This window comes from Anas platyrhynchos, chromosome 34 (genome assembly GCF_047663525.1).
Source record: "Anas platyrhynchos isolate ZD024472 breed Pekin duck chromosome 34, IASCAAS_PekinDuck_T2T, whole genome shotgun sequence".
Taxonomy (NCBI): Eukaryota; Metazoa; Chordata; class Aves; order Anseriformes; family Anatidae; genus Anas; species Anas platyrhynchos.
Window position 1 is genome coordinate 519,325 of NC_092622.1, and position 27,030 is coordinate 546,354.

Genomic DNA, 27,030 nt, shown 5'->3' on the forward strand with positions numbered 1-27,030 from the left:
TTCATCTTCCCTCCCTCATCCACTTCCTCACTGCTTTATTCTCCCTATTGCTCTCGCCCTGCTCACATCAGCTGCCATGTCTCGCCAGTGTGTTGCAAGGAACCAGTGCAAAACTGGGTTCAGTGCCGCTTCTGCCTTCATCCCAAATGCCTGCAGCACCAGCTTCATCTCACGGTCAACTTCCCAAGGTGGAAGCTGCGGCACCGCTGCTGGGTATGGAAGATTTGGTGGAGGTTTTGGAAGCAGGAGCCTCTACAATGTCGGTGGATGCAATAGGATCTCCGTAGCTGGAAGGGGTGGTGGCTTCTATGGACCTGCAGGTTTTGGTGCTGGAACTGGAATGTCCTATGGTTTTGGTGGCGCATCTGGTGGTGCCTTTGGGTTTGGTGGTGGCATGGGTGGCCCTGGATTCCCTGCTGTTCCGAATGGGGGCATCCACGAAGTTTCCGTCAACCAGAGCCTTCTGAAACCTCTCAAGCTGGAGATTGACCCCAACATCCAGAATATCCGTAAGGGTGAGAAGGAACAGATCCAAACCCTCAACAACAAATTCGCCTCCTTCATCGACAAGGTGAGACATGAGATTTATTGGATATGCTGTGCTGATTCTTCAGTGGAGAAGCACAAATAAGGGCAAGTTCTATCTTTATCAGCAATTTAACTCTTCGTGTACTGCCATATCTAACAGCAGCAGCCAGGGAATAAAACATGAGGGGTGCTGGGTTTGAGACCATTTGTCCCACACATTCATGCTAAGAGAAGACCGGCCAGCAGAGGGAAAATGGTGATATAGGATGTAAGGAAGCAGAGCTCGCCATATAGTCAGGAATGTTAACATAGATTTGTAATGCTTGCTTCCGTCTATGTGTCTTTCAGCAATCTGTGCTATTGCCCAGTCTTTGAGTACGAAGTGACAGCTGTTTCCCACAGGCTGGGAGCTCCCCCCTTTCAGCAGGGTGGTACCTGGCCTCTCTTAGGGAAACCATCCTGAAGCCACTGTTTCTGAAATATCTTTTTTCTCTTTTCAGGTCCGATTCCTTGAGCAACAAAACAAGGTCTTAGAGACCAAATGGGCCATTCTGCAAGAACAGGGGAACAAAACAGTTAGAAACAACATTGAACCCCTCTTCGAGACCTACATCGGCAACCTCAGGAGACAGCTGAACAGCTTGCTGGCAGACAGGGAGAACCTGGGAGGTGAACTGAACAAGGTGCAAAGCCTTGCTGAGGACTTCAAGAACAAGTAAGTCTGTTCACTTGTGGTCTGCCCGGCGGGCAAGTGTGCTGCAACAGATGACAGCTCTCTGTCGCACCAGTGCAGTCAGACAAGGCAAAAAGGGCTTTTTTGCTAAGATAATCTTCTGAAAAAGGCCCAGGATTAAGTTTGCATATGTGACATAGAGAATCTCTGTGCCTTGTGGCTGAAAGTCACAGGCAGAAAGCCATAGAGCTAAGAGACCAAGCTACAAAACTGCACATATAAAACCAAGTTATTAACAAAATGACTTCTGCATCAGCCTAGACCAACCCTCCATTTCCATCCTGCAGATATGAAGAAGAGATCAACAAGCGCACATCTGTCGAGAACGAATTTGTGATCCTGAAGAAGGTGGGTGCATGCACGCTGCACCTCCCAGGCCTGCGAGCTGTCTGCGTGACCACAGCAAGACAAACATCCTGCAGCTTCTCTGAAAACTGCTTCATTTTTGTGATGTTTCCTCTTCTAGGAGGTGGATGGTGCCTACATGAACAAGACTGAGCTGCAAGCCAGGCTGGACTCCCTCGTGGAGGAGATAAATTTCCTCAGAGCCCTTTATGAAGCAGTAAGCACCCGTGTTCATGCCCTTCTAGTTTCTAATGCCCTTGCTTCCCTTTCCCATCTCAGAAGCTCAGGACAGATTTTTATTTTTTTTACTCTTTGCACTAAAAAGTCAATGCTTTTTCCATTTCACCTGCTGTATAAACCCTTCCTGAAAACTTCTTGGAAAAATCCCTTTGGACACTCAGCTCTACCCTCTGCTTGGAGCATTTCTGCCCCTTGAGCATGAGAGGAAGAGTCTCACGCCTGCGACTCACCCAAATGCCTGCTGCCTCTGCAGGAATTGTCTCAGATGCAGACCCAGATCTCTGACACCTCTGTCATCCTGACCATGGACAACAACCGCAGCCTGGACATGGACAGCATCATTGCAGAGGTCAAAGCTCAGTACGAGGAGATCGCCAACAGGAGCCGAGAGGAGGCTGAGTCCTGGTACCAGTCCAGGGTGAGTGCTCAGGAAGGCTTCTGGGCAAACCATGCCCCCTGCCCCAGATCCTTCAGATCTAAAAATCCTACAAAGCTCTAAGTGCTGATTTGGGATTGAGAACAGCTGCATGCTTTGAGCACAAACACCCGCGTTCCCCCACGCTGCTTGGCACTAACCTGATGGATTTTACCTTGACCGGTTGTTCCTCTCTCCGCCACAGTACGAGGAGCTGCAGGCTACCGCAGGCAGGCACGGGGACGACCTCCGCAACACCAAGCAGGAGATCTCCGAGCTCAACCGCCACGTCCAGAGGCTGCGGTCTGAAATCGACAGTGTGAAGAAACAGGTAAAGGGAGAGGAAACGCAAAGGCTTGACTTTTCCTGTGGCCTAACCTCGGCTGCCCAGCCAAATCCAGCGAATGAAAATAAATGCATCTCAGTGCGTTTGCTGGATAGGGAGTGAATATGACAGCATTTATCTCAGTGCAGTAACTTCACAAAGAGTGACAATATTAATAAACCTGAAGAGATACAAAGAGGTGTGGAAATTAGATTAAATCTAGGCTATGACCTGGCCCAAAACATGGATCAAGCCAGTGATTGTTAAGAAGCCCTATGTGATAATTCAGCATCTTCTGCACCTAGGCCAGCCATCACAACTCCGGGCTACAAAGAACTGATCTGTGCTCTAGATGGGGAATTCAACCACTGTTTTTCCCCCCCAGTGTGCCAGTCTGCAGACAGCCATCGCGGATGCTGAGCAGCGTGGGGAGATGGCTGTCAAGGATGCCAAAGCCAAGCTGGCCGAGCTGGAGGATGCTCTGCAGAAAGCCAAGGCAGACCTGGCCCGGCAGCTGCGCGAGTACCAGGAGCTGATGAACGTCAAGCTGGCCCTGGACATCGAGATCGCGACCTACAGGAAGCTGCTGGAGGGCGAGGAGTGCAGGTGGGTGCAATTTTTTCCAGTTTCCAGTGGTGCAATGGGGTCACAGACCTTTGTCAGGTTTAGAAAAGGCCCCCTGGGCTTCCCACGTTCAGAGGGCTCAGAACCTGTTTAGAGATGAGCAATTGCTCAAGAAGGTGAGCCGTTCAGGAATAGGCAGCTTTTTGTGCAAACTTTGCAACTTTCACCAAAACATTTTTAAAAGTTCTGCTGCTTTTACAACTAGCTCCTGTTCATGAGCTCCCCTTAAAAGCTTACTGTCTCCTTTTGCTCTCTAACAGGCTCTCTGGAGAAGGTGCTGGTGCAGTGAATATCTGTAAGTAACTTGTAAAGATGGTTTTGTGACCTTTACATTGCTCTGCCTGCCACTCAGGGGTCCCTGTTTGTGGATGCCTCTAACAAGGGTGCTTTCCTCTTGCAGCTGTGACCAGAACCTCTGTAGGATCAGGATATGGAAGTGGAAACTCTCACAGCTTTGGGGGTAGCAGCGGTATTGGAGGTGGGGTCTGTGCTGGAGGAATGGGCTTCGGCTCATTCGGCTCAGGTGGACAAGGCATGGCCGGGTCATGCGTGGTTGGTGGAAGCAGTTCCAGCATGAAGTACGTCTCCAGCACCTCTTCAAGCAAGAGATGCTACTAAAGTCAGACATCAGCACTGCTAGCCCGTGTGTGCCAACCTTCCTCTCATGTTGTGTGCAATCTTTACTCTGTTACTTGCAAAAGGTTTGGAAGTCAAAGCTGTCTGTCCTTATTTATATAAAACATGTCATGCTCCTGTTTGTTTTTTGACTCTCTGAAAGCCTCATTTCCCAGAATTTGTCTAATAAAAGGCACGTGAAATTCATTCTGTTGCATTCTCCTTTCAATTTCAATTACTTTATAGCGCCACAGGGCAAAGAGCACCTGACAGAGCAGAGCAGAGCTGAAGGGAAACACAAGTCACACACACAACAGTTGAGACCTTTCCTTCCTCTGCCCTCACTGAAACTCCACGAGTACCACTTATATCTCAGAGGAACTGGGAATGTGATGTTCCATTCCCATTTGCGTGAACAAGATTTTTTTCTGCTATAGAAAAGGAAAATACCACCTTCCTTACCAGGCATTAGTGACCATGTCCTTCTATCTTCATTTCTCTATTACAGCATCTCTGCAGCTTCAGGCCGCCTTGATCACACCCAAACCCCTGTAATCTTTCAAGGTTTTATGTTAGGAGTCAGGGAGGGATATAAAGGCATTTTTTTCCCCCAACAAACAAGTAGTTCAGCTCTTGTGTTCTGTACACACACAGCAGCTGTAGGATTTAATACAATGCCATCACTGACATTACCATCATTTGAAATGTAAAAGACCCTTTAAACCCCCAAACTCAACCTCTTTGGAAAGAATCAAGTTCTTAGACGTAGGCTGAAGATGTGTTAGACCCTGAGAGTAAGGAAGGCTTAGTTCCCCTCCCCTGAACAGCAGAAATGAGAGGCTAACTACAAAAGCACCAAAGCCCATATTAAGGAACAACCCCTGTGCCGAGGTTACCGCAGCAGATTGTGCTGGTTCAGTCTCTGACACAACCCTGCTGAGTGACTAAAGCGCTAGAGGTAAACGTGACGCACATTAAGGGCACGCCGACTCCTAGCCTAAAGAGAAGGCGATACAATAACCCCCTGCTTTTCATTAATCCTCCAGATCTAAGCACAATAACACGCTACCTGAAAGGAAATGGCTTGTCCTTGTTAACACCTGCCCGTCTTTCTTTGGCATCTCTGGACCATATTTCTCCTGACACCAGCAGAACAGGTATTTGGCTTGCTGGAGGCTATTCCAACGCTATCCAACAGCAAACAGGTATCTGACGGCCTGGAGTTTCACATGGCAGCCTGTTCTCTCTCTGGGGGACCATCTGCTTTCAGCCTTTTGGCTAGGCAAAGCATCCAGGCTCCCCCTGTAGCCAACAGAAAGGCACAGGTGCCTCCCAAATTATCATCTTTATCAGAAGTACCACTGTGCTGATGAAGTCTTGCTTGCAAAGCTGAGGAGCATAGACCAAGACATCTAACTTCTCTTTTCCTAGGTCAAGACAGGTCACTCCTACCCCAGGAGCAATTGAGGAGCAAATTCAGATTTTTTCTTTAGTGAAGCATATCAAATTAGCATTTTCAACATCTCTACTTTCCCTCTTCTGGAAAATGCAGTCCTGTCAGCTTTAAATTAAATGGGCACCAACACCTAGCTAAAAGCAAGCTCAAGGGTGACGTTCAGACACACAGATATATTTTATATATACATATACGTATATATATTCCCACCAGTACAGTAATCACCACTCTGAAAAACACAGGTTAGAAATTTCAGTTAGTTTTATGAGCCTGAAGGTTGCCAACCTGTTGCATTAGTGAGCCAGGTGATTAACGGGCTGGGAAAGGTGGCCAGGTGCCAGCATACCAAGCTGATTAGCTCAGTCAACTGGGCTGCAGCCCTCTTCAAAAGGATATAAGGCAGGGGGGGTACTCCAGCTCCTAACTCTGCCCATCTGCCATCTCACCTCATCATCCTCTGCTCCTGCCACCAGCAAACAGTCGCACAGAAGTCAGTTGGCACTAGGTCAGGAGGACTCGCTAAGGGTTTTAGTGCTGCTTCTGCCACTATGCCTGTAAACCGAAGCAGCTTCAGCTCCATGTCCATGTCCTGCAGCAGTGGTGGAGGCATAGGACAGATCAGCGGTGGTTTTGGCAGCAGGAGCCTTCACAACCTAGGGAGAAGCAAGAGGATTTCCGTGAGCGGAGGGTATTGCTCTGCTAGACCAGGATACAGTTACGGGTTAGGTCACGGTGGGTTTGCTTACAGGGCTGGCAGAGCTGGGTTTGGGTTTGGAGGAGGATGCGGCCCTGGGGGTATTCAAGGGGTCACAGTCAACCAAAACCTCCTGGCACCTCTTAACCTGGAGATTGACACCAGCATGCAGAGAGTGCGTCAGGAGGAGAAGGATCAGATCAAATCCCTCAACAACAAATTTGCCTCCTTCATTGACAAGGTAAGACGTGTTTCACTTCATCCAGCCCGGCGTGTTTGTCATTGCAAGTACAGTGGGATCAGGGTTGCTCTCGATGTTATAAACTAGCTTTTAAAACCTCACTTCTAAATCTTAGTGCTCAGGAACTTGTTCGGCTCACTACCTCTGTAAACATAATGCCACTGTCAGAGCTTGTAGACGGTCTGGATATGGAGCCCACTATATTTGCAGGTTTCTTTGCAGTTGAATACTGTTCCTGGTTTCCAAATTTTCCTATCAGTGATATCACTATCTAAAGCCCACTTTAAATTACATGAAACAGAATTAAAACAACAACAACAAAACCTCTCGCATTAAAGCTCACTTCTCGTGAAAAGTGAGGCAGTTTTTAAGCTGATGGTTCTGAATGCTTTAAACTGCTCTGATGGGTTTCAGGTGCGGTTCCTGGAGCAACAAAACAAGGTACTGGAAACCAAATGGAGCCTCTTGAAAGACCAAAAAGTTGTGAAAAATAACATTGAGCCTATGTTTGAAGTGTACATCAGCAACATGAGGAGACAGCTTGAGGCTCTAGCAGGGGACAGGCTGCAGCTCAGCTCTGAGCTGAAGGCTATGCAGGATGCTGTTGAAGACTTCAAGATCAGGTAAGCAACACACACAAAAGAAAGAAAGAAACCCATCCAGTTTTTCTTCATTCTGTCCTCTTTCTGGATGAGCTAAAAGACCCAAGGCAACCAAAAACTGTGAAACCTCAGAAAGGACTAACGTGACTTGGTTCCCCTCACTTTAGCTGCATATAAATAGCAGCAGCAGCACTCTACACATTACACATGCTTTTTTTTTTTTTTTTTAATATACAAGCACTCTGAACACTCACATTTCTTATTGATGTGAATTCCTTTCTAGGAGAGAAAATCTTCCTAAAAGGAAAGATCAATTTTAAGTGCGTGCTTAATTGTTTCTTTGTCTCTCTTTCATTAAAAAAATAATAATAAAGCTGATTAATATGAATGTACCTAGTAGTTCTAGCACTCCTGAAAGCCAGGAGTTAATTTCCACCCCGTGGAAAGTCACTGAAGTCTCTGCCGAGGGATTCAGCTCAGCTCATTAACTCTTTAGGCTGTTAGGAGGAGGTGTTCCTTCTCATCCACTCTTTGCACTTTGGAAAAACATCTATCAAGCCTTACTGTCTGCTACCATGCCCACGAGGGATACACTGCTTAATGGATGTGAATAAGTAAGGAGCTTAAATTGTCAATCTGGAACCAGAAAAACGAGAGGCAGAGCAAGGAGCAGGCTGCAATTCAAAACAAGGACACGCGCATTCTGCCAAAAACCCTCTGCTCTGCCCTTCTCGGGAGATCACGCGTCTGACACTTTCTGCCACCTTTACCAACAGTGCCTCTAGCCTAAAACAAGCATTGGAACAGAAACGACTGCCTTGGGGCAGAGAAATCATCCGGCACGGTCTGCTTTCAGGCCTCTTTTATGGTTCCCTGTGACTTCAGAAATGGAACGTTTAGCAGAGAAAAATTCTGTCCTATGTCAGTTTGGCCATTCTAGACCTCAGAGTCGGCTAGAAATTAGCCAGCTGGATGGGCAATCCCATCCATTTTAGGATGGGATAAGTATCTTTTTCCATCAGCTACAGAAGGAAAACCCAAAATATCCAATTTCCAGGTAGCTGAGTAGGGATGAATCCCTGCCATAAGCACAATAATGTTGTTGATTACCTGGGTCAGAGTTTCCTCCTCCTATTCTCTCAGGACCATAGTGAAAGCAATGTTAAACTTTGAACAACAATGCCTACCATTAGCACAGTCTGCAGCAGCAGAGATTGCTCAGGTGAGAGATCTTTGTGCTCACCATGGCTTCAGAGAAGAAATCATTTGAAAAGTAAAGGTGATGTCTTAGCTCAGGCTTTCATGTTCTACCTGCATCTGACATAAAGTGGCAAATATTCCTTCTGGCTCCAGATCAGGGAATCTCTGGGCAAAAGCTCAATTACATCAAGCAGCTCAGCTCTTAGCTGAGGTCATCATCACCTTGCATTGTGGCAACACCTGCACCTACCAGGGGGACGTCACTGCTTCTGTCCCCTAGCAAAAAAAAACAAATTTGCTAGGAATTTGTTCTCCTTGCCTGTAAAGTTTTTTTTTTTACACTTTGTGGATCCTAAATTATTCTTTCTAATGCTTTGCTCTTCTGAGTCAAATATTAATCAATTCAGTAATTAGAAATTAGACATATGCCAAATTAATTTTCTTCTTCTACGTGGCTAAGAGCTTAGAGACCCACAAATCTATACAGAGCCTAGCACTTAATGGCAATGATTTTAAGGGTTGGACATTCCTGAGATGAAATCTGAAGCCCTTCCCCAACAAAAAGGTCATGAAAGGCTAATGTTTTTATGAGCTGCACGGACTCCTTCCTTTGAACTCCTGCCTTTCATCTCCTGCACCTAATTCACTTCGTTTGAGCCGGGCACTGCTCCACGGCCAGTGCCGGTTCTCATCCTTCCCCAGGAGTGGGACGCACGGTGCTGCCGTCCCCAACCCTCCTGAAGCCACCACGGGAGCTGGCATTGGAGATCCCCCGCTCCCAACCTCGTCTCTCTGTACCCCGGCCGTCCCCAGCCCTCCCAAAGCCACCACGGGAGCTGGCGTCGGAGATCCCGGCTCTTCTGACTAAGGCAGGCGCGGCGGCGGCAAGCTCAGCTCCGGCTCCACCCAGCCCTCCCGGCCTGAGAAAATTCGGGGAGTACAAGGCTCCCATTCACAGCAAAAACGTCGGGGAGGATAAAACGTGCCTTTAATGAAGGCCTGCAGCTTTTCTAGATGGCCTCCTTCCACCACCTAGCCCAAGGGTGCTGTCTTTCTATCACAATCTGTGATATATATATAATAATAGACATAATATATGCACTGACATAGCAAGGACAGACGTGCATTACCTGGTAGCTATTTATGTTGTTTTCTCCCGAGATCCACGCACAGGCTCTAAAGGTCCCTGGGAACAGACTCTTTATTCTCTCCACCAGCACCCTACATGGATGGGTGGAGGAGGGATTTCCATACCCCTGTGGCAGGCGGGGAGGTTGGGAGCTGTAAAGCGATGCTCGTTTCCCCTTCCAACAGGTACGAGGAGGAGATCAACAAACGCACGACTGCAGAGAACGACTTCATGTTGCTCAAGAAGGTGAGGCCAACAACAAAGAAGGGACACACTTTTTAAAGACAAAATGCATTTGAATGCAAATGATCCTTTTTATCCGGCAATGCCAAGCTGGGCAAAGCACTTAGCAAATGTGTAGTCATCCCTCCTTGAAGATGAAACACCCAATTGTGCCAGTGTGTCAGTCCTTGGCAATAGCTCATTCTTGTTTCAGGCCCCTCATCCAAAATCCAGGTGAACTGTGAATCCAAGATAAAAGACCAAACCTGGGTCTTCCATACCTTGCAGTCACTCTGCCCCTGTTTGTCTCCTGAGGTTTGCATGAAATGACAACCAGTCTTTGTGCAAGGGAGCAGGTAGGCAAGGTGTAAAACCACCACAGGTTTTCCATCTCCATTGTCATGGTTCCAGGATGCAGACGCTGCCTACATGAGCAAGGTGGACCTGGGAACCAGGGTGGATGCACTGACGGATGAGATTAACTTCCTGCGAGCTCTCTACGAAGCAGTAAGACTTTGTCAGATTTCCTTTTTCTATTTCCCCATTTTCCTGCTACCAGCAGGATCAAACAGGCCCAAAAGAGATATTCAGAGCTGCAGCTCCCTCCCACCCCTACCACTCAACTATGCATAATCTCTAGGACAAGCACTGGGGTCAATATTGGGGCCTGAGCACAAATGTTGTTGGACTTACAGGAGCTGTCTCAGATGCAGTCACAAATCTCCGACACCTCCGTGGTGCTGTCCATGGACAACAACCGCAGCCTGGACCTGGACAGCATCATCGCGGAGGTCAAGGCGCAGTACGAGGACATCGCCAACCGAAGCCGGGCAGAGGCTGAGTCCTGGTACCAGAGCAAGGTGAGGATGTGAAAATTAATCAGGTGAGCTAGAAAATTATTGCTTAGCAGTTCCCAAAGCCTATTTTATATGGGAGAGTACAAGCAGGTAGAACTACGGAGTAGGGTGCAAAATCAGGTCAATTTGGATAAGATTTTTGTACATGCCATTTTGAAAAGGAGAGGTAAATGAGAATAAGGAGAGATGGAGGGAGGAAGGCAATATGCTAAAGTTCATGAGGATGAACCTTTACTGAGCACAGAAAGACCCAGTCAAGAGAGGATCAGAGCAGGGTCAGCCCCTACCAATGAGTTCAATGACTTCTTGTTGGTGTTTCACGTCCCTGCCCTTCTCAGTACGAAGAACTGCAGCTCACTGCTGGCCAGCACGGGGCCGACCTGCACAACACCAAGGTGGAGATCTCAGAGATGAAATGCGTGGTGCAGCGGCTCCACTCAGAAATTGACAGTGTGAGGAAACAGGTACAGTGTGCAGCACCCCTGCAAACGTGGGAGCATCTCCACCACCTCGTGCTCTTGCGAGGATGCCTGGATATTGGGGTCCTAACCCAGCGAGGGGTCACCAGACACACTTCTACTTCTTGCAGTGTGCCAGTCTGCAGACAGCCATCACAGATGCTGAGCAGCATGGGGAGATGGCCATCAAGGATGCCAAAGCCAAGCTGGCCGAGCTGGAGGATGCTCTGCAGAAAGCCAAGGCAGACCTGGCCCGGCAGCTGCGCGAGTACCAGGAGCTGATGAACGTCAAGCTGGCCCTGGACATCGAGATCGCGACCTACAGGAAGCTGCTGGAGGGCGAGGAGTGCAGGTGGGTGGCTCCTTGTGCCCCTGCAATCCAAATAATGTCTAAACCCATAAATATTTTCATATTTATCTGCAACAAGAAAGGGAAGGACTACAAAACTCCAGGAGCAGTGAGCTTTAGGGAGGGCTGCACCCCCACGCATTGCAGCTTTCCCAGCAGAAGACATAAGCAAAGTCAAATGCCTTTGTTTGTACCAGCTGGTTCCACAGAAGAGGGATGGGAAAATCCCATCCTTGGAAGTTCAGTATTTTGCGCTGAGTAATTTTGGCTTCCTTTCTGCAGCAGCTGCAGCTCAATGCACTGGAAGCATATCTCAACTGATTTAATTACTACTGGACATTCATTAGTCTGCGTTTGATACTTTAAGTGGTGGTTAAACTTTAACTCTTGCTGTTTCCTAAGAAGTGAGTATTACCCTCAGGGTTTGATCTCTGCAAGGGGTAAATGTTGCTTCAGCTCCACAAGCAGGTCTGTGCAATTTTGCGTCAATGAGAATGAATCCCAGAGCACTCTGCTATTGAACGGGACTGGTGCCAAACTGTTATTTGAAACCGTCCTAAATAACAAGCCCTTTCTTCTCTGTCCTCTTCCAGGCTGGCTGGAGAAGGCGTTGGTGCAGTGAATATTTGTAAGTAATCTGGCTCTTAATAGATTGAATAGATTGAGTATTCATTGAGTTGTTCCTTAGATGTACCTGGGCCTGGCAATGACACAATGAGTTGCGCAGCTATTAGCTACCAGCACAAAAATGGAGTGCATGGGTTTTGTAACTCTTTGTAAGACTGAGGTGGCCAAGGAGCCTGATGCATCTTTTCTCTGGCCAACTCTGAACATGAAAGGTTTTAGACGTTAAGAAAAGCTAAAGAAGATCATCTGTGAAATACGGGCAGTGGTAGACTGTGCAAGGAAAACCATCACACAACTGCAGACACTGAAGTGCCCTCGTACTATCCCAAATTAACCTTCTCCCCTGTGGTCTCCCATCACAGCCGTGGTCTCATCCGGGAGCAGCTTCGGAGGTGGGACCACGCTGGGGCCGGGCTTTAACAGCAGGCTTGGCCTGGGGGTCGGCAGTGCCAGCGCCGGCAGCTGCCTGGCTGCAGGATTCAGCTCTGGTGCAGGAAGCAGCTCCAGCATGAGGTTTGTGTCAAAAACCACCACCAAGAAGAGCTGTCGGAGCTAAGTCACAGCAGCACCCAGCTCCCCTGGAGCAGAAGAGGTTGAGCACCACCTCCTGCTGCCAGCACAGAGCTATTAACAGCATCCAAAGAGCCGTGCTTATCGCGTTCCCGTTAGGGGAAACCATACTCCCAGCACGACTTCCTGGCTCAGCGGAGAGACATCTCCAAGCCCACTTAATTCCTTCGCAGAAACTCTCCCCCAGCTGACCAGAAGCCCAGCACTGCTTGGCAATGAGTAATCAGCCTTCCTACTACTGGGTGCCATCGTTAGAGCTCAGCTTGCAGCATCCCTCGGGTCCCCTTGGCTCTGGTGTCCTGGTGTAAATCCAGAGTAGATGCAGGGCTTGGATTTACACCAATGTACATGGAAGCAGAACCAGTCCCTTCACCTGCTCATGACGGAAACCAGGAGGTGTGCCGATACCACAGTCTCTTATGTTCCCTCCTGATCAACCCAGCTCCCTGCTATTGGGCTTGCTCTCCCCAGGGGCTTGCAGAACTGAGAACAAAGCATCTTTCAGCAAGAAGCAGTTGCTCCATTTCCCAACTTTCTTGCTCTGCTGTCACTTCTCTATCTGCTCCAGGGCTCTCCAGCTCTACCCACATCCAACAACACAACCTTCATTTTCCAGAGGTGAAAGGGGCTGGCTCTTCATAGTAATTCCTCACCCACCCAGTGCGTGTAACTCGAGCCAGAAGAGCACATAACCCACAGGCTGCTGTATGCTGCACATAACCCACTTGTCTCAGCAGCAAACCAACCCCTCCACCAGCCAGGGAACTCAGCCTAGAGAAAATAACAGCACAAGCGTTAGAAAGAAAACAACGCAAGAAAACATCTGTTGTAGTGCCTTTGTTCTTAGTTTCCCCCCCACCTTTTTACGGAAGGAGGAGGGAGGCAAAGAAGAGGGTTAGAGAATTACATGCCAAAATGTAACCAGCCTGTTTCCTCTCAGCTTCTGCTCTTGTTGAACTGAGTTTTATGAAATTTCTCCAATAAACTGCAATCAGCCTTACTATGAACAGTGTGGGTTTTATCTGTCCTTGTAAAAATCACTTAAAAGTAATTTTAAAATAAGGTTTAAAGACTCGCCGTAGGCAACCTCTGCCTCTCAGAGCCTTCCCTTATCCTGTTCCCTGGTTCAGTCCTGGGGCGGGAGGAGGGGGGATCGGGATGCTAAGTGCATTGGGGAGGGGTCACGGAGCAGCAATACTCCAGTGCTTTGGGAGGTTTTCCAAGCTGCACAGCCAAACAGAGCAAGACCAGAAGGTGGGGCTGGTTTCGCCTGGCTGTAAACACCTACATCAGATCCAATCAAAGGACAGAAACAGACACTTTGGGGTCAGATGAATCGTCCCCCAACACCTCCTTCCATGGGACCGAAAGGGCTCTAGGCAGTTGGCTGAAGATGCCATTGCAGGAACGCTCCAAAGAGATGTTTTAAAGTTGGGAAAGATGGATCCCACGCACACGAGCTAAACTTCTGGAAAGGCTGGTTCCACACCTGCAGTTTGTGCTGTGTGTTAGCATCGCTGCGTGCTCCCACAGCCAGAGCTGTGCCTTTGCCCAGCTACACTGACCTGCAAAATGCGAGCAACGCAGAGCTCCCGCTGCTCATTCCTAGTGCCCCGCATGGAAAACAGGAGGGATTTAGCTCCAGCCCCTCTCTGGAATGGCCAAAAGAGCTGCCAGGCCATGGGCTAAATGAGGATGCGATCCCAGGGCAGTGTGATGCTCCAGAGCTGAGGTTTCTGTTGGGTCAGCAGATCGAAGCCGGGCTGGCTCAGACAAGCTGGCGGTTCTGAGCTCAGGTCTGTAATTAAAAACCTGAGAGAGAGAGAAAGCAAGAAAAGAAGCCAACATCACTTCTTCCATTTCACGGTAGATGCCAACTATCACATACAGCAGCTGTTCTCCAGCATCCAGGGCCCAATCATGAGAGATGCTGAGCTCTCTCAACCCCTTTTAGGCTGACACCCAAAGAGTGCTTAGCACATACAACTCCCACACAGCTTTACCCTAAAATGTTGCCCGGCTAAATAAGGCAGGCCAGCTTTCAGGCTTGCATGCATGAACTTCTCTCTGATCCTCTCCATGGAGCAGAACACGTTCTCAGGCCATGATGAATGCCAAGAAAATCAGATAAAAGCAAACGCACCTTTAGAAAAGGCTGAGAAATTCAGGGCTAAGCCTTCACTGTTATCCCACTGGAGGCAAAAGAATTAAGAAGTTTCCCACCCATGGCACACAGCCCTTCAATATTTCAGGGAAGACGGGACTGAAAATACCCTATTTCATCTTATAGAAGAGACTTGCATGCTTTTTTTTTGTCCTCATCCCTCTGTACCCATCTCCTTTGCTAATATATGTATATTCCAAAATTATATTCACGGGGATTTGCCAAGCAAATTCACGAGAAAGCAATAGCCAAACCCAGTTCTGCTGTAAGCTAATCTGTACATAGGACACTTCCCTTGGAGGGATCAGTGATCTCACCACCATCTCGATGTATTCAGCCTTTGTCTTTGGTTTTCCCTGGCTGGTACAAAGGTCTGAGCTGGAAAATTTTTCATCCATGGCTCTCTCCTGCTCTCACACCCATCTTTGCTGCAGCTACTTTCTGCTTGTAGTCACAGGCCAGCAGAACCCTAGCACAGGCCCATCTCCTGTCCCAAGGGAATTAAAAGATTGTTCTTGAGTCTAACAAAATCACAGAGGTCAAATGAAAGAAACAGAAGGGTAAATTATAGAATTGGGTTCAAAAAAAGAGCAATTCTGGCTAAAGGTTGATGTAATAGCAAACCCAGTTGGCCTGTTTTTAGATACCTACGACGTTCCCAAGAGTTCAACTCAAATGCTTCTTTTCCCCCGATGCAAAGCAAAGCAGTGCTCCTTTTTGTACTCCTACTGCCCTGCACACATCAAGTGATTGGCTAAGCTTCTCTCTTTCATGCTTACTATAAAAAAAGAGGTTTGCAAATGCAGTTTTTATGGGATCAAGGATTCCCTCCCATTCAAATTAGAAATACAGCCTATAACCGAACAATCGGTGTGCGTTTAAAAGCAGCTCGAGTCGCTAATCTGCAAAACTACAACTTGTGTCAACAGTTGGTTTCCATGGGGAGGTTGAGCAGGATTAGATCCATATTCTTGCTTAGGCTGAATAACCAGGAGCAGAACCATTGGTTTTCTTCCCCTTGAAGGTATGAACAGGGAACTAATAGGCAAACGTGTGCAGGGAATGAGTTTGTTATGCTCAAAAAGGTAAGAGCATTTCAGACCAACTCAAACTCTTCTTCCAGGCTTTTGGTATGAACAGCAGCCAATATTGCTGGAAAGACAGCAGGTGAGAGACTGCCTCTCGCTCTCCAGAGACTCTAGAGGGACCTAAAGGCCAACTTTTGTGAAGATTTAATTAAAAGAGTTGAATCCCACCTTAAGTGAGTCAGTTCCAATACAGCATGGTCATCTGAGATGTTTGTATACCCCAGCTGGTCAAGACCTTTCCTTTTCTTCTCTGCCTAGCAATTTTTATCTTGTGCCTACGATGATGAGAGAAGCAATCAATTTAATAACATGGTAAAGCTTATGTCCTTGAAAAGAACAGCGCTAGGAGTTTGTAATGCCATCGCGTGCTGGCATTAAAGAGAATGCTCTTTCGATTCATAAAACCTTCTCTGACGCGCTTCAGGACATGGATTGTGCCTACATGAACAAAGCTGAGCTGGAAGCCAAGGTGGAGTCCCTCTTCCAAGCGGTAATGGCTTTACTTTTTCCTTTTCCTCCACCTCATGTCTCTTGAGGAGGATCACTTAAGTTCAGGGAGATTTTCGGTGTTTCATGTATACATCAGACTAACACTCCGGATTTCAAAGGCATTACTGTTGCATTGGGCAAAATCCTAAGGAATCTGTTTCAACTTGATGGTAGAGGCAGAAACCAGAGAGCTTAAAGCAGAAAATCCTCCTTTGGGTTTCTGTAGTGAGCCTCAAGTCCGGGTACACAGAGTAGACATCTCCTTGTATCTGTGCCATGGAAATGTACTGGGAAAGCACTTGTGCTGCAGACAGTTGGTAATCTTCCTGTTGCCCCTAGGACACCGCTCAGGTTGTGCCATTTCGGATACCTCTGTTATTGTGCAAATGGACAACAGCCGAGGCCTGAACATGGGTAACATCAGTGATGATGTCAAAGATCAAGTCATGGACATTGCCAAAAAGAGCTGGGCTGACAGAGTCCTGGTCATACAGCAAGGCGAGTTGTGATGGACACTCACAGAAGTATTTATGCCCCACTTCTGCTAAGAGCCATGCTTCTTCAGATTTCCTAATTTGGGTTGAACGGGATATTTAAAGGTTTGTTTGTTTTCTTAGCCACCTGCTATGTTTCCCTAATGTGTAATACATCATCTGCTAACACCTTCACACACAGAGCTGCTTCTGGGTAAATGAGTCATTTGTGTCCACCAGTGACAAAAGTTTTGGCCTTAAAGCTCAAGATCCGGGACTGCGGTCCCAGAATCACATAGCAGTTTCATCTCTGACTCATTTCCCTGCTCTGGTATTTATTTTCATTGCATTTTCTCTCTCCTCAGAATGAGGAACTGAGAGAAGCCACGGGCAAACACGACAACAGCTTGCGTAACTCAAAAAATGAAATTATGGAGCCGAATTGGGTGATTCAGAGACTAACTGGAGAATGTGAAAACACCAAAGCCCAGGTAAGGATGACTCAGGGACAATAATGTGCCAATCACAATTCCCAGGCTGTGGATTTCCAAAACTCCTCCGCTAGAGAAAGGGAGTAATTAACCCAGTTTTGATGAAATACATGTCAGCTGCTTGACTCTCAGACTTGCTGATAATACAGAGTACAGAGCAAAACAGTCTGTTAGTGCTACTAATAATTGAACTACCATCTGTATGGACCTGCAGCAAGAAGACAATGCATGAGCCAGAGAGAATTGTCCTAGAGTTAGAGGGTTATCTACAGTCTGAAAACATGACAAAGTGCAGGTGGATGAAAGCACAGGCAGATTCAACATCTCTGAACTATTCAATGCAAGTGCAAATACGCTGCAGTAATGAAAACCTCCTACCTGCAGAGATGCAAACTGGAAGGAGCCATTGCTGAGGCTGAGGAGCAGGGGAAAGTGGACTTCAAGGATACAGAATACAAAATATCCGAGTTGGAGGCAGTGCTGCAGAAGGCAAAGCAGGACATCGCCTGGCAGCTGCACAAGTACCAGCAGCTGATGAACATCAAGCTGGCCCTGGACATCGAGATTGCGACCTACAGGAAGCTGCTGGAGGGAGAGGAGTGCAGGTGGGTGCTGGCACAACCCTGCAAGAGGCTTACAAGGAAGAAACAGTAATGCACCTAAGTCCACCACCACCTTTCACAGTCTGCTTGATGAGCTGCCACCATCTCCGTAATTGCAGCAAATCCCCCTGAGACCCAGTGTCCCTGGAGGTGACGCTTTGCAAAGTACTTTGCAGCCTTTATGGGCCCAAATGCCTTCAAAAGTCAAAAGCTCCCAATGCACCCAGGCACTTAGCTTTGCCCTCAGAGCTAAGTGCCTGAGTGCATTGAATGCACTTGCATGAATAAGGACAATAACATCATATCCCTGACCTAATCCCATAAAAAACAGGAAGAAAGAGGAGACAAAAACCTGTAGATTTGTTTCCCCAGGGAATCGCCTGAACATCTAATTCTAAACCTGCTCAAGCCAATTTGCACTACTTCGTTTAATTGAGCTAGCTCAAAACATCTTGCTTTTTTGTTGTTGTTATTTTGTTCTTGTTTTTAAGTAAGTTCAAAAACATTTCAACTGCTTTTTCCTGTTGTACTGGAGAATCTGTAGCTTTATCCAGTGCCCCTCTCTCCTTTGGGGATGGGCAGCCTGCGAGGCCAGCCCTCCCACAACGCCTTTCCTCAGATTTCTGACCAGAAGTGCTCTAACGTTGCATTCAGTGCTACTTGTCTCACTAAAATGAGAAAGTGTGTCCTGGGATGAGGGAAAAAGTGGTGTTCAGACAATGGATAGAGAAGAGATGCCACCACGGAGCCATTAAATACATCCCAAATCCAAACTGGAGCAATGAGGTCTGGCACAGGAGGATTGAGGGCAGCCTAGAATCACGAGGTTCACTCCAGATCTCCTCATGCACCATCCTTGTAAAGACCTCTCTGGGCTCTGGAGTCGAGCTGTCCAGCAAGGATAGTAATTTTGGCTTGCAATTGCAACCAACCACTGAATAGGGAAGGGGAAAAATGCAGTAAACAAAACTAAACCATTCGTTTGAAACTTCCACCCTGCCCCTACCAAACACGCCGCCCTCCCACACGGTGACGCCAGCCCTGACGCTATCCCCGTCCTTCCAAGGCTCGGACACGATGCACACGCGTGTGAGCAGCAAAACCAGGAAGAATCCGAGCCCCGACGCCACAATGAGGGCGCTCGCCCAACGTAGGAGGCAAAAGGACCAAGCCTGGCCCTGCCCCAAAGCAGGTGGGAACCCAACCTCAAAGCTGAGCAACAAGGGGAGGAGAGGCCGGGTTGCTGAGGATTTGGCCAACAAGAGCATCTGCTGAAGCTACCACCTTCCACACACAGGGCTCAGTTTCAACTGATCAGCAAGCAATCCCCCCCCAGTAAGTCACCACGTTGGATGATTTGCAGCTACCCACAGAAAAGTCACCTTTTCTGAGAAATACAGTTGGTCCCAAAGATCTTTGTCTGGCATCGTGTTACCTTTTTATAGGCAAACCCAACAAAACACAGTTGTTTACCACTAACCTGCCTGCGAGATTTTGTTCATTAATTCTCAATGAATTTGAATGTATTACTGATATTATTTAGTAAACATCTGGCTGAATCACATTCTCCTTCAAAGCTCTTACTTGCAAGCTGAGGTACCAGCAAAATGTAAATATCTCCTTTGACAGGGAAGCACTTTACATTTTGAAAGGTACATTTTAAACCTATAAAAAGGCGAAGGCGGAATTTTTACACCTCCAGGAAACATCCAGCAGAACTCGCCCGCTTTCTACCGCTCTTACACAAGACCTAAATATGGCCCCTCTGACTTAACACCACTCTTCAGACCTCGATGGGGCAAATATGCTGCTTTCTCTGCTGGTAAGCACAACGTATGCTAAGTAGCTCAAACTCATTGCATCGTAAACATTTTGTGGAAGTTTCATGTAGCCTCGCCCCATTTTCCGTGCAAATAAAAGGAAGAGGGTGCTCCGCTGCGGTCAGAGGGAACTGCACCTGGGAATCTGCTGCCAGCACATCGCCTGCACCCATCCCTCTCCCACCCGTGGCCATGTCCTGCCGCTCCTACAGCATCAACTCCGGCCGCGCCGCTCGGAATTTCAGCTCGTCCTCTGCCGCTCTGCCCCGGCATCGACGCGGCTTCAGCAGCGCCTCGTGGCACTGGGGCAGCGGCGCGGGCCCCCGCGGGCTGGGTAACTTCAGCTCCAGGAGTCTCAATGGCACGGCATCCTCCAAGCCCAGGATAGCTGTTGGAAGATGTCCTCCTCCGAGATCTGGATATGGCTTTGGTGCAGCCAGCGTGGGATTTGGCTACCGAGGTGCTGGCTTTGGCTACAGGGTCAGTGGAGTCTCCAGGCCGCGCTCCATCACACCCATCACCATTAACGAGCAACTGCTGCAGCCACTCAAACTGGAATTTGATCCCAACATGCAAACAGTGAAGTATCAAGAAAAGGAGCAGATCAAGACCCTCAACAACAAATTTGCTTCTTTCATTGACAAGGTGAGCAGCGAAACCCTCCCCAGCTCCAGCTCGCAGGCGCAGCGGTCCAAGGGAGGTCTCTAGTATGTAACAGGCAAGAAATCTTTGTGACACAACTCCTTATAGACATTGAGGGCAACTTTCAAAGTTGAACACCAAGGTGTTCAACGAGCCATATAGCCTTACTGCCATCAGGGAAGCTTTGATGTACTGGCACTACCGATCTGATCTCTAGGCCTGACTGCAGGGAGGGAACACGCTGAGAATGGCTTTATCAGCCTTCCAGTTCCTTCCCATTTGCCTCTACATTTTCCTAATTTGTTGCAAATTTTCCCTTTCTGGAAACATTTAGGTTTTTGTGCATTTCCACATCAGTTACCCAGAAAAAACATATGCACAAAAGAACATTGGAGTGAGAAACAGTGCATTCAAGTGGACCAGGAGCAGGACCAGGCATTCCACGGCTGTTGTGTGGACACTGGCTCTCACAAACACTTAACCCTCATCTCGTTTCCTATTTTGCTTTCTGGGATTCAGGTTCGATTACTGGAGCAACAGAATGAGGTGCTGGAGACCAAGTGGAGCTTTCTGCAGGGTCAAAAGCAATGCAGGAATATCATCATGCCCATGCTAGAGGCTTATATCGGTAACTCAAGGAAGCAGTTGGAAGCACTGGGGTGCAACAGAGCCCTGTTGCAAACAGACCTGAAGGCAGCGCAAGAGGCTCTGGAAACCAACAAGAAAATGTAAGTTGAAGACAGAAATGTGAGTGTAAGGCTCAAAATGTTGTTCATAAAAAGGCAGAGATCATGAACTTTTCATGATAGCACATAGATTCCAGAGAACCTGTAGGTAGGCGGAGAGATCTGACAGCATCCTGGTATATAAAACAAAGTCCCAGTTTATGGAGATGGAGAAAACAGGATATGTCTCTTCCAGGTTCTCTGTCTCTTTCCTAATTCTAGGAATTAACATGTAGAATAGTTAAGCAACTGTTTTCTGGTACAGAAGCTGAACCAAAACAGTTCTGCTGCAAATTTGTAAAAACACTGAAACCTCTCTGAAAACATTTGCTTTCCCATGGGCTATGAAACAAGAACAAAGCACCCCAAATCATCTAGGGAGAAGTTTAAAAAAAAAAATAGGAGGAGTTTCATTTCTTGCAATAAGGCCTGCAGAATCCCAAACAAGGATGTAATTGCACTGCACTCAGAATCTCCCATTTTCCCACGCAGGTATGAAGATGAATGCAGCCAGCGGATCTGTGCTGAGAAGGAGTTTATTGCCCTGAAGAAGGTGAGCAAGGGGCCATTTGAACCTTCCTCTCCAGGTTTGGGTCTTTGGGGCGCACACAGAGATTTATTTCCCCAAAACAGCACACAAAACAAGTACAAACAGGAGCTGGTGCTCAGGTTTGCTTGAACTCAGATCAGCAGCAACTGTGTAATTGGGAGCTGGCGCACCGTCATGGTACCGGCACCAAAAGTCCCTTACCCTAAGGGTAGCCCCGAGTCTGCTCTCGCTAATGAACTTCCTTCTTCTCTCCTCAACACGACTTCAGGACGCAGACTGTTTTTTCTTAAAAAAAGCAGAGCTGGAGGCCAAGGTGGAAAGCCTGAAAGAAGAGGTTGACTTTCTGCGAATGCTCTACGAAGAGGTAAGAAGCCTCCCTGTCGCTGCCGTTGTTTGCATTTCACAGTCCAGTCTTGGAGCTGTTTGTCCCAACAGAAAGGGGAAGAAGGGGTAATGCAGGGCAGAGGTCACCCCTTGCAGTGAACGGGGAGACCCAGCAATTCATCTCTGCTTGGTCACCACAAAGGGGGAGCAAGATGCATGATGTGCATGACACACCAGTGAAGGGCTGGCCTGGGAGCACAGCCAAACCAGCATCTCACTGTCACCACCAGGAAACCCAGCAGCTGCAGACTCAGATCTCAGATACGCAGGTGATTGTACAGATGGACAACAGCCGGGACCTCAACCTGGACAGCATCATTGCTGATGTCAAGGCTCAGTACGAGGACACTGCCTGCAGGAGCCGGGCAGAAGCAGAAGCCTGGTACAAAAGCAAGGTGAGAAAAACTGCCAGAGGGAGGGTTCAGATGCAATTTCTCTCTTAAAAACGAGATAAACACCCTCATGCTCCTAATATGCTCTGATTTAACTCAGAGCATGTGTTTTCTGAGACACACAACAATGTCTCTGGGGCTTTTTTAGTTTGAGGAGCTGCGAGTCACTGCAGGCAGAAACGCTGATAGCCTGCGAGAGACGAAAAAAGAAATAAGTGAGCTGACACGGATAATCCAGAAACTGAACGGAGAAGTCAGGAACGCCAAGGACCAGGTGAGCACGAAATTAAATGGTGCTGTACACCCTGCAAAGGATGCTCAGTAGCCAGGACTTTGCTGTTCTGGCTGGGGCTGCATTAAAGTCCAACTCAGGCACTGCCTGACGGCAGCTACAGTCAGAGCATCCCATCCCCTGCGAGCAGCACGAGGAAGCATTGAAACTGCACACCCAGCTCCCTCAAACCTCTGCTGGGGAGGACTGCATGTCCATCTTGCTGCTGGGCTGAATGCACAACCAGACTTTAAATACACCTCTAGATAATGCATTACGTTTGAAAATACCAAGAGACACTGAAGACTGACTGTGTCTTGCTCCTTGCAGCGCTGTAAACTGGAAACTGCTGTGGCCAATGCTGAGCAGTGTGGGGAAACATCCATCAAGGACGCAAAGTGCAAACTCTCTGAGCTGGAGGTAGCTCTGCAGCAGACCAAGGCAGACCTGGCCCGGCAGCTCTGTGAGTACCAGGAGCTGATGAATGTCAAGCTGGCTCTGGACATTGAAATCACGACCTACAGGAAGCTGCTGGAGGGAGAGGAGAACAGGTGAGTGACAGACACCAACAGGGCTGGACAAGCTACTTTAGACCCATGTGTCAAAAGGGAAAAATAATAAAAATGGTCAGAGCTATTTTGCTATTTCAGAGCTGCCATGCTGCAAGTCAGGCTCGCAGCCCCAGTGCAGCTCCTCCCATCAGTCCTACCACAGCTCCACTGGTGCACAGAGAGCAGGATAAAGAGGGGTCAGGCTCACAGGTGAGGCTAACGGGGCTTTGCAGCTGAAGACAGGTCAGTAATGGAGAACCTTTTCCCACTCTCTGCAGGCTTCGTGCAGAAGAAGGGCTGCCCGTCAACATCTGTAAGTTGGAGCATTCAACTTCTGCCTTTCCTCCAGGAATCCCCTAGGCTGAAATTCAGTTTTGCTTTGCCTTTTGTAGCTGTCTGCCATTCCCAGAGAGGTCTCGCCTACAGCCCAGAACCCACTTTTGCCAGCACCCAAGTGCCTGCCAAGAGAAGCTCGTGCAGGAACGGCAGCGCGAGCCGCAGCGCTGGGGTCTGCGGTGAGGCTGTTCGCAGCGGGAGCACGAGGAGCTCCCACGTGAAGCTCGTGTCCATGACCAAGTCGGCCAGGAGCACCATGTAAAGAGCTGCAGACAAATGGCGAGGCTGGAACCGAAGCGACACACACGGCAAGAGCCGGCCAGCGCCGGAGCACGTGCACCCAGCTCCCCCACTCCGCACACCCATTTTCTATGCACGGGGATACAAAAGGCAAAGAGGGCTTTTCTGTGCTCAGGAATCATTCCCATTACGCAGTTCAAACACGATGCCTTTGGGGCAGTTCCCTGGTCTTTCCACAGATTCCAGGATCAAAACGAAGTGTGAGACAGCACAGCTTCTACCTATGAGCATTTTCATTAGGGCTTTACTCAGCTTTATTCACTTGTTTTAGCAGCCCCCACCCTAGATCAGCTTAGTTCTATCAGCTGCCTTTTAGCTTACAGATACACCCCTGGCATCAGCAGAACTCACCCAAAACTGCCTGGCTTGCATGTTCCCTACACATTGTACCAATCCTACCCAATATTTGCCCCAGAGGATAGATTTCAGTGGCTGCTGCTGTTTGGAGGCAGTTTGCTTCATACTCACATTACATATTTTGAAGCTAATCCTCAACTTTCCTTTTCCTTCCGTTTTTCTAAATGGTGTGGCTCATCTGATGCCACAAATACCATCTTAACTGAAGGGCCTGGGCACCAGTCTGCTGTCAGGTATGAACGGGGCTGATCCATCACAAGGTCTGGCCCCCAGGACACAAAACTCCTCTGTGATCTTGCTTACAGGATTCAGACCCAATCTCAGACACATCAGACCAGTTTCAATCACCTTTCCATCTTTCAATACATAGCAAAGGAAGCTGTCGGTGTAAGTATATTTACTCCATTTGAGATTTGGGAAAGAGGACGCAGTGAATTCTTCCTAATACCACGCATTTAGCCAGCAATGCTCATTAATGGCTTTTACCCTAGTTTTAGTCTCGCATCTCCAATAAATCGACATAGCAACAACCAGCACCACGTGCCTGCTTCTTTTTGGGGAGAAGAAGGGTTAATTTTGTCTCTACTCTAAGCTCTCTAATGATCTGTTAGCATGGGTCCAGAGGAGGGCCGTGAAGATGATCAGAGGGCTGCAGCAGCTCTCCTATGAAGTAAGGCTGAGAGGCCTGGAGCTGTTCAGCCTCTAAAAGAGGAGGCTCCGGGGTGAGCTCCTTGCAGCTTTTCGGTATGTAAAGGGTGCTTACGAAAAGGATTGGGAGCAACTCTGCTCAATCAGCCAATGACAGGACAAGGGGGAATGGTTTTAAACTAAAAGAGGGGAGATTCAGGTTAGAGGTTAGGAGGAAATTGTTCACTCAGAGGGAGGTGAGGCACTGGGACAGGTTGCCCAGAGAGGCTGTGGATGCCCCGTCCCTGGAGGTGTTGGATGAGGCCCTGGGCAGCATAATTTAGTGGGTGGCATCCCTACCTAGGGCAGGGGGATTGGAAACAGATGATCCTGAAGGTCCCTTCCAACCTGAAACTTAGAAGGGTCTCAAACAGGCAGAGGTCAAGCCCTCCACCCTCTGGTGAAACCCTCGCAGCCCTTCCTTCCAAACCCAGGGACTGCACATTGCTGCTCTCCCGTGCCCCTCAGTGCGTCAATGCTCCACGCACAGCTGCAGCTATGCAGGGAGGAGGCTTAGAAACCTCTCTCCAAAGCACCACCGAGGGAAAGGCAGAGCTCTCTTCTTCCCTGCGCCTGCGTGCAAGGAGCAGGAGCCATTCCACCCAACGCTGAGTGTTTACGACCCAGCTGGCTGCCAGCAAGGCACAAGACACGGGCGCTTCCTGGGTTAGATGTCTTCATTAAGGCAGGGTGGAGCACCAAACAATTTTCCTCCCAGGAACTCCCCAGGTGAAAATAAATCAAAAACACCACCATTTAGAGGGCACTGACTAAGCAAAGACGCTCTAGCAGTTTGTATAAAGCTAATTGAAAACTTTTCATTACTACTATCGGTTCCTAAATCCCCTTAAACCCATCACTGATTGCCCCGAGGTGCCCAGCAACACTTCAAAGCCGGACACCAGCAGCTGCTGGGTGGTTTTGCACCTCCTTGTCCTTCCTCTCCTCCTGGGAGCAGTCCAGGCCCTGCTCAGCTCTCCAGCAGCACACAGCATCATTGCAGCAACCCCCAAGCTGAGCAGAAACAGCTCCCAGGCCACGCTACACACGTCTCCCCAGGCTGCAGATGCTCCAGCACTAGAGCACAGAGCCCACACCACCCCCAGGGAGAGCCTGCAAAGCCTCTCAGCCTCCCTGCTGTGTGGGGGGTTGACCTTTATAACCTCATCAAGCCATTTAGGCTCCCAGTCAATCCAATGAGGCTTCCCAGGTGCACCAAAGGCTTCCCAGGATGGCAGCCCCCACCTCTCCCCTCCGTGCCTGGTGGAGCTACAGACTCAGCCCAGCCCATAATGATTTTGTGCCATTTAATTCCTTTTAAACACGAGGTAAAAATTTCCATCAACCTCAGAGCAGGGTTTTAGCTTTTGCAGTTGCTGAAAAGCTGATGGAAAACGAGAAGTAAATGTAGCTTAAATGCTGGGGGACTTGAGAAAGCTCCCCACCACCTGCAGCCTTTTTCCCAAGCCCTATTGCATCCAAATCCTCGCCCTTCCCCTGCTTCAGTTTCCATAAAGACAGTAACAGAACTCACCTCCTCTGTAAAACCCTCGGCACCTGCAGACAGACCGCATCTCTGCTGATCTCAGTCCCGTTATTGCAGCGACGCATCCACAATCACATCCCGGTGGTGCAGCAGCACTGCAGGGAGCAGGCGGACGGTGGGAGGCTGTGTCCTGCAACGCAGCCCCGAAGGAAAACCCCGGATGGGGGGAACACGGTGCTCAGCTGGGCCTCTGAACTGGAGAGGGAACGGCAGGGCAGCTCGCTAGGAGGGGAGAAATGCAGAGGCTGAGAGCAAGCAGAGGTGGCAGAAGCACTCAAGTAGCATTTGCATAAAGTATTAGATAAAGAAAGTATGAAGTATGCTTAAATATTGTAAATATATTTAAATATTATGCATTTTGCCCTGCAGAGAGCAAGAGGCAGAGGCTGAAGCACTCCCAGCTTTAGCAGAGATAGCCGGGCTTTCTACCTGCACAGAAACCAGCAACACTGTGAGGAGGAAAAAAGCCATTTCACTGCGTCTGTGAGCTCAGAAAGCTGCCAGATGCTGCTGTATGGTTGGAAAGAGAAAATGCGACAGACTGCCCACATGAAATCAGCTGGGCATCTTTCAGATCGGTGAGAAAAGCGCATGCATGGAGCAACCTCCCCAGCCGTTAACGTGCTTGCAGCAGGGCAGAGCTTTTAATCACAGACCCACAGAACATCCCGAGTCGGAAGGGACCCGTAGGGATCATCGAGTCCAGCTCCCAGATGTTTAACTGACAGGGCAATAACTGCAAAGGGCTTTGAGGTGTTTCAGCTCTGGAGCTGTGCCGTGGAAAGGTGTAATCACACAGCAAAGCATAAAAAGATGGATGTGATCCTTGACCGCGTTGTATTACCTGCCCTAAGCACAGCAGCAGGTGAGGAGGGATGGCTTGGCTGTACCCTACCCCAGGGCACGAGCAGAACGCCCCAAAATGGCACCTT

At 48.5% G+C, this 27,030-nt stretch overlaps 3 protein-coding genes and 1 long non-coding RNA gene across 4 annotated transcripts; 3 read left to right on the plus strand and 1 right to left on the minus strand.

Moving 5' to 3' along the window:
• Positions 1-4,032, plus strand: LOC101798959 (keratin, type II cytoskeletal 75). Its single transcript, XM_005030620.6, has 9 exons — positions 1-571; positions 1,029-1,243; positions 1,549-1,609; positions 1,728-1,823; positions 2,100-2,264; positions 2,467-2,592; positions 2,972-3,192; positions 3,471-3,505; positions 3,611-4,032. Exons 1-9 carry the CDS (start codon positions 77-79, stop codon positions 3,826-3,828), a joined length of 1,632 nt encoding a protein of 543 aa, XP_005030677.3. The 5' UTR covers positions 1-76; the 3' UTR covers positions 3,829-4,032.
• LOC140000884 (uncharacterized) lies at positions 4,014-26,657 on the minus strand. The gene is made up of 4 exons (XR_011806103.1): positions 26,528-26,657; positions 26,087-26,320; positions 5,728-5,934; positions 4,014-4,381 (listed from the first exon to the last, which is right to left on the minus strand). It is a non-coding gene; the product is annotated as an uncharacterized lncRNA (long non-coding RNA).
• LOC101800726 (keratin, type II cytoskeletal 75) lies at positions 5,830-13,230 on the plus strand. Its single transcript, XM_013109430.4, has 9 exons — positions 5,830-6,216; positions 6,631-6,839; positions 9,333-9,393; positions 9,781-9,876; positions 10,065-10,229; positions 10,565-10,690; positions 10,816-11,036; positions 11,627-11,661; positions 12,023-13,230. The coding sequence occupies exons 1-9, from the start codon at positions 5,830-5,832 to the stop codon at positions 12,214-12,216; spliced, it is 1,494 nt and encodes a 497-aa protein (XP_012964884.4). The 3' UTR covers positions 12,217-13,230.
• Positions 19,458-24,379, plus strand: LOC101800533 (keratin, type II cuticular Hb4). The gene is made up of 9 exons (XM_013109425.5): positions 19,458-20,002; positions 20,519-20,727; positions 21,217-21,277; positions 21,543-21,638; positions 21,889-22,053; positions 22,199-22,324; positions 22,652-22,872; positions 23,151-23,185; positions 23,265-24,379. Exons 1-9 carry the CDS (start codon positions 19,550-19,552, stop codon positions 23,468-23,470), a joined length of 1,572 nt encoding a protein of 523 aa, XP_012964879.3. The 5' UTR covers positions 19,458-19,549; the 3' UTR covers positions 23,471-24,379.
• Positions 26,658-27,030: the final 373 nt, after the last annotated feature.